The 11,447-nt window shown below is 46.2% G+C and overlaps 2 protein-coding genes across 3 annotated transcripts; one reads left to right on the top strand and one right to left on the bottom strand.

Annotated features, from left to right (window-relative positions):
* LOC8080368 (peptidyl-prolyl cis-trans isomerase FKBP53) lies at positions 243-6,693 on the bottom strand. Of its 2 annotated transcripts, XM_002446507.2 has the most exons (12): positions 6,453-6,693; positions 6,283-6,356; positions 5,727-5,941; positions 5,467-5,566; positions 5,289-5,388; positions 4,202-4,499; positions 3,895-4,119; positions 3,574-3,793; positions 3,298-3,382; positions 3,170-3,211; positions 3,035-3,083; positions 2,563-2,949 (listed from the first exon to the last, which is right to left on the bottom strand). In XM_002446507.2, exons 1-12 carry the CDS (start codon positions 6,466-6,468, stop codon positions 2,871-2,873), a joined length of 1,503 nt encoding a protein of 500 aa, XP_002446552.1. In that variant the 5' UTR covers positions 6,469-6,693; the 3' UTR covers positions 2,563-2,870. The 2 variants fall into 2 exon arrangements, with proteins under 2 accessions (XP_021319005.1, XP_002446552.1); XM_021463330.1 differs by lacking the exons at positions 3,895-4,119; positions 4,202-4,499; positions 5,289-5,388; ... (2 more) ...; positions 6,283-6,356; positions 6,453-6,693 and having other exon boundaries at positions 243-2,949; positions 3,574-3,602.
* On the top strand, positions 6,467-9,124 carry LOC8080367 (lysine-rich arabinogalactan protein 19). The gene is made up of 2 exons (XM_021463599.1): positions 6,467-6,510; positions 8,098-9,124. The coding sequence occupies exons 1-2, from the start codon at positions 6,467-6,469 to the stop codon at positions 8,678-8,680; spliced, it is 627 nt and encodes a 208-aa protein (XP_021319274.1). The 3' UTR covers positions 8,681-9,124.

The following is an 11,447-nucleotide window of genomic DNA, read 5'->3' as shown; positions in this document are numbered from 1 at the left end:
TTCTAAACAAAGTACTCCAGGAACACCTGTAATACTATAAAGGTGCAAGCCCACAATATCTTGCTCCTTAAACCTGGCTACACATTCCACCTTAATTAAATCCAGGGTCAAGTATCTCCAAAAAGAAACAAAGAATACTGATCCCAAGGACAGGCCTGAAGTAGCTTATATTTTGGATATGAGGGTCCGTTGACGTAAACATCAAATCATGTTTACAATTCAATGTGCTCACATTCTGTAAGTATGCATAAAAAAATGCAACTACAATCTGCCAAACAGGCATGATATTGGACAACATTGTTACAGAAAAAAAAAAGATGGAGAACTAAGCTCTACACTATAACATGCTTGAAGCAAAGAGAACTTACAATCAAAATTGAAGCAATGTGTAAGTGCTAACCTACTCCACCACTACATACAACGATGTTAAAAGTGGACACATGCCCTTGAATCAATTGTGACTCAAGAAGAGTGAATATTTTGATCTAACAACAAAGCTTCATTCTTGATCAAGCTGTTAGAAAGAACATCCCTTGAGCACAACCTGCTTACCAATTCTCTTGCCTCCTGCAAATAGCCCTCATAAGACAAACCTTCTATGAGTATAATGTAGGTCAATTCATCAGGCATACAACCATAGGACACCATATCAGCAAGGACATCAATAGCATAATCTGTTTTCCCATTTCTGCAAAGCACTAACAGTACTGTATTGAAGAGTACTGTCTGGGGTGATATGCCTGAATCTTGCAGCTTATGAACAACCTGGACTACCTCTTCAATTTTATCCTCTTTATTCAGACTCTCAGTTAACAACTGATACATCTTATCTGTGTTGTATCCTTTGCTGGCCATTTCATTCAGCAACTCAAGGGCTTGTTCCATCTTGCCAGCCTTGGCTAGTCCACCTATTATTGTACTGTAAGTGGTTGAATTAGGATTGCAGCCTTTCTCAGGCATTTGCTTAAAGACTTCAAAGGCCTGCAAAATCAATCCCTTCTGACACAAGAAACTAATTATAGTGTTGAATGTCACGTTATCTGGGAGGCAATCATTCTGGGACATCTTAATCATTAGCTCCTCAGCATCCTCCCACTGATCAGCGCTGCACAAACCCTTTAGCAGAGTGTTGTAGGTGACAATATCAGGTTTACAACCAAAGGACTGCATGTTGCTTAGTAACTCCAAGGCACTATCCACATGCCCTTGCTCACACATCCCACTGATCACAGCATTGTAAGTAACAACATTTGCCGTGCATCCATGCTTTGACATTTTCTCTAGATACCGAGTAACCTTCTGGAGCAATCCTTTTCGAGACAAGGTATTGACGATCACATTGACTGTTGCTTCGTTTGGTGGGCAATTCTCTCGAACCATCTCGTCTAGAAGCTCTTCAGCATCCACCCATCGCTCAATGCTACACAAACCCTTCAAAACAGTGTTGTAGTTGACAGTGTTGGGCTTGCAACCTCTAGAAGGCAAGCTGTTGAGAAGCTCGCGTGCCTGGTCTACATCGCCTTCTCTGCACATAGCATCGATGATGACATTGTAAGTCACGACGTTGGGCTCACACCCCTCTGCGCGCATGAGGTCGATGAGCTCCATGGCCTGCCGGTATCCTCTCCCCTTGCACGCTGCCTCGAGGAGGATGTTGTAGGTGACCACGTCGGGCGCACACCCGCGCCAGAGCATGCCGTCGAGCACCGCGAGGGCGTCCGCGACCCGCCCGCGCTCGCAGAGCGCGTGGATGAGCGGGTTGTAGGCGTACGCGCTGCTGGCCTGAACCTGAGCGGGCATGCCGCCCACGACGCGGCGCGCGTCCTCGAGCAGGCCCGCGCGGCAGTACCCGTCGACCAGCGCGCCGTAGGTGGCGGCGGTGGCCTCGGGCCCGCAAGCCTCGACGACGCGCGTGGCGTCGGCGGGGCGGCCCCGCCGGCAGAGGTCGCGGACAAGCCGGTTGGCGAGCGGAACGTCGGGTGGGCGCGGCGAGGAGCCCACGAGGCGGAGCGCCGCGTCGAGGTCGCCCCGGTGGATCAGGGCGCTGAGGCGGCGGTTCGCCCCGTGCAGGCGGCGCGGCGGCGGCCTAGTGCTAGTGCTGGGCTTGGGGAGACCCGGCGTGCTGGGTTTTGAGCTGCGGACACACAGGCGGCGGCGTGCGGGGAGGCGCGAGTGGTGAGGGTGGCCGGCGAATGAGGGAGAGAAGGGGAGGAGAGCGCACGCGGTGGGAAGCGGCGGCGGCGAAGGCATTGTGTGTTTGGATTTCGGCGCTCGGGAAGCGATGGGCCGTGGCTGTGGCCGCGTGGGCGCCGGGCGCGCCGCTTGCAGCCACGGCTGGCGTCCAACAGCTAGCCGTCAAGATTTCTTTGGGCTGATCTCAACTCTCAAGAACCTGGCAAAATTTATACTAACCTTATTTTCTTATTAAAAAATGTCAACATTTTTCTCCCATGAAAAAGACATGAACACAAGCAAAAGTCAGTAACGGGTAGACGAGAATAGGGTGGACTAAACAAAATCCAAAATGATAAGTGGCAAACCCCAGCAATGGGCACGAAGTTATACACGTGCAGCCAACCATTTCAACCATTCGAATTAAGTTCAGGAGCATCAGACGAATGCCAAAATGACACTCAAAGAATCGGCCGCACAATGTCTTAGCCAGCGGGGAATTATCCAAGGTCGCAACAGTCAATAAGTTCTTTTTTTGATACTCGATTTATAAGTACGAATGTACGATAACGGTAGAGATGAATCCACTTAACAAGTCCCTATCTATTAAACAGCATTGCCCAAACAAATAACTGTGCTGCAAAATTTGTGAAACTGCCGCAGTTTCTCATGGGTCTTCAAGTGATCTGGTCCTCACTTCATTTTACGTTCACCAGCTCCACATCGAAGATGAGAGTTGAGTTTTGTGGTATCTGTCCCACTCTTTTGCTCCCATACCTACGAAAGGAGAATCCGGATCCACAAATAAGGACTAGATTGAAACGAACAGCTTCTGATACAATGTAATGTGAAGGCATTTTACCCCATGGAAGGTGGAATGGTGAGTCTCCTTTTGTCTCCAACCCGCATACCTGTTAAAAAGCACAAAGCATGAAATTAGCACTAATCAATAACTGTGTTTAATAACAAGATGAAGGTAAATATATAGTATATATACCATTGACGCCAACGTCCCAGCCACTGATAACCTGCCCAACACCTGCAAGCAACACATCATTAATCATCCATCAGTACTAATCTGGAGTAATGGTAGAGAGCTAGACATCAGCAAGAAGAAATAATTACCTAGTCTGAACTCAAAAGGTCTTCCACTAACGTTGGAGTCAAAGATAGTGCCATTCTTTAGCTTTCCAATATATCTAACAGAAACCTAATAAGAAAAAACAAATAGTGTAGTTCAGGACACCAGATAGGAGGGCCTCAATTAGTAAAATTGATCATAGCCAGGAAAAAGCTTGTAAATGTGAGAATTGCAGGAAGCAGTGAGAAATTGCAATAATAAATGGGTAGCTAGGAGGGGATTCATCCCTTTGAAGCTCCTCAGATGCCAGAAACATTTACCTTCTTCCCACGGGTGGCTTTTTTACCATCAGGTTTGCCCATCTCTACCTCCTGAATTATCATACCATTGGCGAACGTTCGTGTTTGGAGTGGCTCCTTTCTATCTGACTCACCAAGTCCATTTGCTGCCTGACTTTCACTTCTGTTTATGTCACCTGCCTTCTTTTTCTTGTTCTTTTTACTAGCCTCCTGTGCACTTGCCTCCTCATTGTCTTTATGACTGAAATTAGATAAAAGGCAACAATGTCAAACAATAACGAGCCATGTAAATAACATTCCTATGTGAAAAGCTTCTACAAAGCAACATCTCAAGATACTAACATATTGTTGTTCTTAGCAGATTGCTCACTGGCATCACCCTCAGAAGCACTTTTGTTCTTGTTTTTCTTTTTCTTCTGTTTTTTACTGACAGAATCAGCCGGAGAATCGTGTTGCTTAATCTCCTTCTCTTCGTTGTTTACTTTTCCAGTGTCCACATCAGTGCTTTTGTCCTTGGCCTTTTTCTTTTTCTTTGATGATGCACCATCAGTTTCAGCATTTACCTCCCTATAACCACAAGTAAATTTACAAAATAATGGAGCATGTTACTATGCCATGATATAAGAAATATCCAGGGACAAAAATGTACCCTGAAGAGTCACCACGATCACTAATGGCTCCACTTTTTCTTTTCCGGTCTTCATTGCTAGTCTCCTTGTCTTTTCCCCCTTTCTTGTTTGAAACACTCTCAGAACTCTTCTTTGATTCAGAAAATGATACAGGAAAACCATCTTCATCTTCACTTTCCAAGGATTCAGTAGGTGGATTTCTTACAGCAAGCTGAAGTTGAGACTCATCACCATTTTCACGGCATTGCTTTTTCTTCGATCCCTTCTGCACTCCAGCAACAGCAGCCTTGTCATCCTCTTCAATTTCCTCAATAACAACTACAGAATTTATCAAGGGCAAGTAAACCCATTAAAATATGTTGGCCGGCACCTGACGTGTATGACTTTATGAGGTAATTTCGATGCCAATGAGAAATGCAATTCAATCTAAATGAATGGATGGTAATGCATTATTTATTTAATGTGAACGAGATAATTTCAATGGCAATACGAAGTATTTGATCCTGCTAAACTTAAAGTGATAAGGTATAGAATAACTAACACGTCCTGCAACTACAGCATGCCTAAGTCCTGTAACGTTTTAGAGCATATTAAAAGAAGGTTCATGACACATGAAATGACCGAATGAAGTTTCACAAGAAGTTCCACACTGACAATTAATAATTGACAACATACATCTTTCATGGATATGTTTTATATACAAACTTCAAATCAATATTTTCATCAGTTATTAAAAAAGCTATTTGCTACACACCCCTAACCAAAACTTAAAACCAATATTACATTTATTTTCATCAATTATTCAAGGGCATATGAAATTACAATTCCCACTAACAGTTCATATCATAGCTGTGGACTGTTATTGAACTGTTCTGCTTCATAACTTTCAACCTAAAAGCTTACTTTAGCAGCAGTGATAAAAAGAAAGGGAAAATAGCACACCTAACCATTAACCAACGGTAGTGATTCTATGGAAGGGGAAAAACACAACTAGAGATAGACCATGTTCTATGGTTCAGAATAATGATCAAGGAGGCATTGCAAAATACAAGATACATTCACAAAGATTTCCCGCGGGCATTCTTTCACAGATCATATATGGCTTACCTGAACTTTTGCCCCTTCCCTGATTGTATGCCATCTCTTCATCATCAGACTCTGAATCATATTCTGAATCATCATCTTCACTATCTGAATATCCCATAACCTGTCAGAAGATACTAACATGAGTTGTGCAAGAGGATAAAATCTGTGTACTGCCTGTCATTGTCTGGTGGATCATTACCATGTTACCATCATCGTCCTCCTCCAAGAAACCATCCTCATCTGAACCTTGAAGAGAATCGCTCCCAGAATCACTGTCACTCCTATCTTCACACACATCACTGACAAAAAATTTAAGGAAAAACAGAGTCCCACAAGAACCAAGAAGTGAAGAACATCCTGCAGCAATCTACTAGAAAGAAAGATAATCATCTGAAGCCATCCTACATCAATCTAGGATGGAGAAAGATAACAAATTGATCCTAAGACAGCAGAGGATACGTCATATAGTATCCAGCAAGGTGGATGCTCCTCTGGCCAATCACTGAGAAAGTGACTTCCTCCTCAAACTCTAGCTCCAGGTGGCATGTCTCCGACTGCTCGGGCATGAGGACGCAAAGGAAAACAGGATCTTTGTTCTCGACACTGCACTGTAGCACACACCTCTTCAAGCCGGCACCCTTCTCCCCCTTACCGACCTCAGCCCCTAGCGTCGCCTGCGTGCGTTGTCATTTGACAATCCGAAAAAAAAAATCACATTTGTCATAACAAATTTTTTAACATTGAAAATCACATGTTTGGTTCCCCTTGCTAAATTTTAGCTAGCTAAAACTATTTTAGCTACTCTTGGGTGGCTAGTGGAACTAAACTATTTTAGCTCCTTTTTAGTCAGTGTGTTTGGAAGTTTAGCTATAAATGACTATAGTTTAGCTGGCTAAAATTTAGCAAGGGAAACCAAACAGGCCCATAATATGCTACAACTACAAGCCTCCAAGAGAAGACCTAATAAACTCGTTGACCATCAAAGTGTAAGAGGAGACATTGAGGAGAAACAGACCTGGGTGAGGCGCAGGCGGCCGATAAAGTCGCCGTGGGTGAGAGTGTGCGGCTTCCCGGGCTTCACTTCTACACCTGCGAAGCACGCAACGCAATAGTCCAGTCAGACCAACAGGAGCAAGCACAGTGGAAATTGGCAGCAACATCGGTAGCCACGGAAACGATTCTTACCCCAGAACGACGACATGGCTGCGGAGGCTGAGCGAATGCTTCGCGCGGCGGCGTCTCGGTGAGGAGGAGACGGGAGGGGTTAGGGTTGATATGGGTGGGGGATGCGGGACAGTGGAAGCTTCGAGAGGGTAGTAGAAGAGCCGATCAGGCGGCGAGCGGACAAGGGAGAGCAGCGCAGCGCCGCAGCGAGAAACCCTAAAATTGGGGTTTAAGCGGCGGGCGGCGGCGGAGGGAATGTATGGAGTGTTGTTTTGCACTTTGGCCCTCCAGTAGTATGTGATATGGCCTTCAACTTTGAATTGGGCCGGTTGGCACATGGCGGCCCGTTTGGGACGGGAAATGTTTCGCCATTCTATAAAGTTCGTGGTTTTGGATCCGCAACTCTGAAATTTGGTCATTCCCGGTAGAACCGGAAGTAGACACATCTCCATGAACAATTTAGGCCTTGTTTAGTTTCAAAAAAATTTGAAAAATAAAAATAGTAGCACTTTCGTTTGTATTTGACTAATATTATCCAATCATGAACTAACTAGGCTCAAAAGATTCGTCTCGTCAATTTCGACCAAACTGTGTAATTAGTTTTTATTTTCATCTATATTTAATGCTCCATGCAAGTGTCTAAAGATTTGATGTGACGGAGAATCTGAAAAATTTTGCAAATTTTTTTGGAACTAAACAAGGCCTAGGAGGAAAAATCCATGTTATTTCTCTCTCAATTTTTATGAAAATATTTTTTCTCTAAACACTAAATGGTTCGTTTTAGCTCCCTGACCGGTTATAAGTTGATTTGAAAAGCGATTTTATATTTTTTTTATTTATTTCAACTAAATCTTTAATTATAGTAAATTATAGAAAAAAATCATAAAATAAAAATCTATTTTTTGTTGAATTCTACGTGAATAGATCTACACAATGAATATATAAATGATATGCTTTAGCATAAAAAAAATATCTTTAGATCTATGTTTTTTGTATTTAATTCATAGCTGCAGTTTTTATGATCCAATTATAATAAACTTTTATAATAGGTTAATTATTGTATGTTTAAACTAGAGTAGAAGTTTTGTCTTTTTAATATTGGGTACAGATATGAAAAACGAAATTGTTTCTCCTATATATCAATAGAAAACTGGTGGTCGAAATCACATAGTAACGGGAAACAACGGTAAACTTTGGTCAAAATTTTGGTTTACAGGGAGATACCAAACTGTTGAAACAAATCTCGCAGCATTTTCAGCATGCAAAAAATGGGGCTTCACCAATCAGCTTCATCACGGTGCGTGCAGGACCAGAGGGGGGGTCGACTTCCTCACCGCTTCACGGCACGGTCACGCGCATTGGCGCATTGCGCTGCTACGTCCGCTGCACAGCCGCGTCTCCGCCATTATTGCACCTCGCCTGTGGCGGTACGGTACCTGTCGTATGCTCGTAGCTTGCCACAGTCTACACGCTACGGTGCTGGGTGTGCCGGTGTTGCTGTGTGTTGGGTGTGTCCCGGTCCCGGGCTGGCGAGCTTGCCGGCTGCAACTGCAAGGCAGCCACCATGTGTGACACCTCCGACCTCCCACCGAGCTCACACCTAAAAGAACAACCAGGCAGTGAGAAACCGAACCACGCGTCCAGCTCGCTCTCGGCCTCGCACCAGCTCATCCCAGCTCCGCCCCCCCCCCCCCCTCACCCTCCACTTCCGCTCCTCGGCTCCTCTCCTACCGCCTCTCTCTCCCCCAATCCATTCCCACCAGATTCGCCTCGCCGCCCCCTCCTCGCTCACCCTTGATGCCACGCCCCCTCCCATGGCGCCACGCCCGCGGCCCACCGCACCCGCCCGAGCCGCGACGCTGACCCTCCTCCTCCTCCCGCTCCTCCTCCTCGCCTCCCCGTCCCTCCTCTCCGCCTCCGCCGCCGCTGCCCCCTCGCCGCCGACGGTGCCCGCCACGCAGCGGCAGGCCGCAACGTCCGCCTCCCCCTCCGCCTCCGACACCCCGTCCCCTGCTCCCCCTCCCGCGCAGCGGCACCGCCACCGGCACCGGAGGCACCGACCGCGGCCCCCGGTCCCGCCAACGCCGCCCAGGCGGCGCCGGCTCAACTTCGGGGAGCGGCTCGGGATCGCCTTCGCCGGCGTGGCCGTCGCAATGCAGGTCGCCCTCGGCGCCTTCCTGGCGCTGCGCGCGTGGCAGCTGCGGCGGCTCGACACGGCCGAGGTGTCCTCCTCCACGCCCCTCACCTGACCACCGACCCCCATCCCCGCCCGAAGCGGCGCCGTGAGCGTCAGTCGCAGGTCCGTGGTTTATTTGTGATCTGTGATCTGATGCTGCTGTAACACCCGAATGAATCCATGGTGTAGTAGCTGCTGCGTCTGTCCCCCTGTTCGACGCCATTCTTTCCGTTCTGCTGTACTACCGTGTACAATCTGCTTCTGCTCCGTGCAGAGCACCACTAGTTGAGAGGCTATGTGATATGAGAGTTGTGCTGCAGCTTTGATTGGTTGTTACCGTGCCTTACCTGATCTAGATTGCTAGTTCTACTACTGCTGATGTGCTATTACAGTGTTCGCTCGTGTGGGGGTTAGAATCGCAATCGCTTTACTCACTTTAAATGGGCTTCAATGTACAAAGCGATTTATATTTCAATTATTGCACTGGATGATATAAACTAACCTGTCAGTTGCTCTTTTCCATTTTCACAGTCAAGATCACTCCACATGTGAATGATCGAGTAAAATAAAATAAAAATAAAACATACAATGTGCACTCAGGATATTGGTGCAATTTTACAAAGCTATATACTACTGTCTAGTGTTCATTAGATTTTATAGATCTGAATGTTTTTACTGTTTGCAATTCCAAAAAAAAAAAATCAGAAGAAAACGTACCAGTGCTTCAGTTATCTTTCTTGAACCAGAAATACTCATTTTCCTACTTATGTAGGAGTATATAATTAGTTATTATTGTTTTTTTTTTGAAGTTCTGCAATCACAACTTTTCATCTTATGTCAGATTAGACAATTGCTTTATTTTCACAACCAGTGTAACTCAGCAGTGAAGTTGTCGGGTTATATCTTATGGAATACTCTCAAATCTCTGTGCGGTTAATAATGCGAGGAGCCAAATAATGTTTTACGACATAAGCAGTGGCAAATGGTTCCTTTTCACAATCTATGATAGAACTAAGCATATTTTCCAGATCTTCTACATATTGCAGAAAGAATTGTACTGACTTAGCAGTATGCGTGCCCTGGCCTGCTCAAGAATGTGTTAAACGCATTTGCTCATAGGTGTTGTTTCCTCTGCATTACTCAGCAGCTATTCTGAGGGGAAAAGAAAAACGCAACAGCCGTTCATGATAAACTGTATTTTGAATATATATGTATGAGAATTGTTGGCAATGCATGTGAGACAAGTCAGAGAGTAGTTGTATGCTCATATATTCTGTCATGCATCTGGGACAGCTCGAGACCTCGAGTGAATCTGATCTTATTTTAGTGCTCAGATCCAAACTGCCCAGGTCTCTCGACCTCAGGAATGCACACCGATCTCGAAAGAGCAGCTATCTGAGGAATGCCAAAGCTTGGAATGTTCTTGACATTTGAGTTCGGTCTACTCGCTGTACTTCTCAGGCGTAGACGAAACAGTTTTGGTCATTGAGAGAACATGCTTATGCTTATATTATGAAATGAGTTTGTACTTTGTATACAAGGGTCAGCTGGGTGATTATTGCTGTTCAAGTTTTCAGTGTTCGCGCAAGAATCCCGGTATAAGCATTAGTCAATCATGTTAGCTAAGGGCACTCCCAATGGTTGAAACTCTACACGATTTCCATAACAGCCACGTCAACAAGAAATCATCTATAGAAACTATTCTGTACAATGCCAGTTTCTTTGCCTAATAAATATTTGACTTCTTTTTTATTCTTTCTCTCTCTAACATCAATCATCTTCCTCCTGACCACGAGCCGTGAGCTCGTCTGGTCGTGAGAAGCCTGCATGAACGAGTGCTGAGGAGCTTCGGCCGTCCTTCGTCTCGCCACGCAGGGCCGTGTGCTCACGCTCGTCATTGGAGCCCGGCCTTAGCTGAAGAGCAACATCGAACACGTATCCAATGTTGATGGCGAGTGGCCAAGACAGCAGACGACGATGGCCTGCGCAGGTGACGAGTACGGTGAAGCCTCGACCGGCCTCCACCTCGCCATGGAGGGCCGCATGCTTGCGCCCATCATCGTCATGGAGCCCGGCTCTAGCAAAAGAGCACGTCGAGTGTAGCCAGAGCAGAAGGCAAGCGTGGCCAGTGCGACCTCAATGGCGCAGGCAAGCGCATGCGGCGGCCGGCGGGCGAGCTCGACGACATGGACGAGTGCACAGAACGGCCCGCGTGCGAGTAGTTACATCCCATCGCGGGCTCAGCGGTGCGGGTGAGCACGGCGGCCGTGCGCCTGGCGAGTGCATGCTACTGCCGGCGACCTCGGCGGCGCGTGCGCATGCAGACATGCAGTGTCCATCATCAGCCCCATAGAAACCGAAGGCGACGATCGAGCGTGGCCGGCGAAGCAGCGCGCGAGCAGATGCGAAACTCCTAGAAACTGGTGGTTTCTTCCCAACGCAAATTTCATCGTTTCTTCTGGCCTCGGTTCTAGAGTAGACGTGGTTTCTCCGGTAGGAAACGGTTTCTTCTATTTCTCATCTCTCTCATCATTAACTAGACTGCCATGTCAACATTTTTGCTTAGTTGGCAAGTTATTTAATAGATATAGAAACCACCATCAATGTCTATTGGGACTGCCCTAAATAACACTACTTGCTTCTGCTTCACCGTGGACTTATCACTGAGGCCTAAAGTTAACATGGTTGGGTAGGCTTTACAGTAGGTTATGCTTTGAGAAAGAGATTTTTGGATACCATTGTATATTGCAGGGCTTGCAGAAAAGTGAGCCTAAGAGCATGTGCAAGTACAACCCACAGAGGTGTCTAAATTTTTCCATGTCACACCTCAAACGATTGAA

Source organism: Sorghum bicolor, chromosome 6 (genome assembly GCF_000003195.3).
Source record: "Sorghum bicolor cultivar BTx623 chromosome 6, Sorghum_bicolor_NCBIv3, whole genome shotgun sequence".
NCBI lineage: Eukaryota > Viridiplantae > Streptophyta > Magnoliopsida > Poales > Poaceae > Sorghum > Sorghum bicolor.
Note: the sequence above shows the minus strand (reverse complement) of the source record. Positions and strands in the feature narration are given on the sequence as shown.

Coding starts and splice junctions, on each gene's coding strand:
- LOC8080368 (XM_021463330.1), bottom strand. CDS start 2,250: ATGCCTTCGCCGCCGCCGCTTCCCACCGCGTGCGCTCTCCTCCCCTTC.
- LOC8080367 (XM_021463599.1), top strand. CDS start 6,467: ATGGCTGCGGAGGCTGAGCGAATGCTTCGCGCGGCGGCGTCTCG. Junction 6,511..8,097: donor CTTCGCGCGGCGGCGTCTCG/GTGAGGAGGAGA, acceptor GCCTCGCACCAG/CTCATCCCAGCTCCGCCCCC.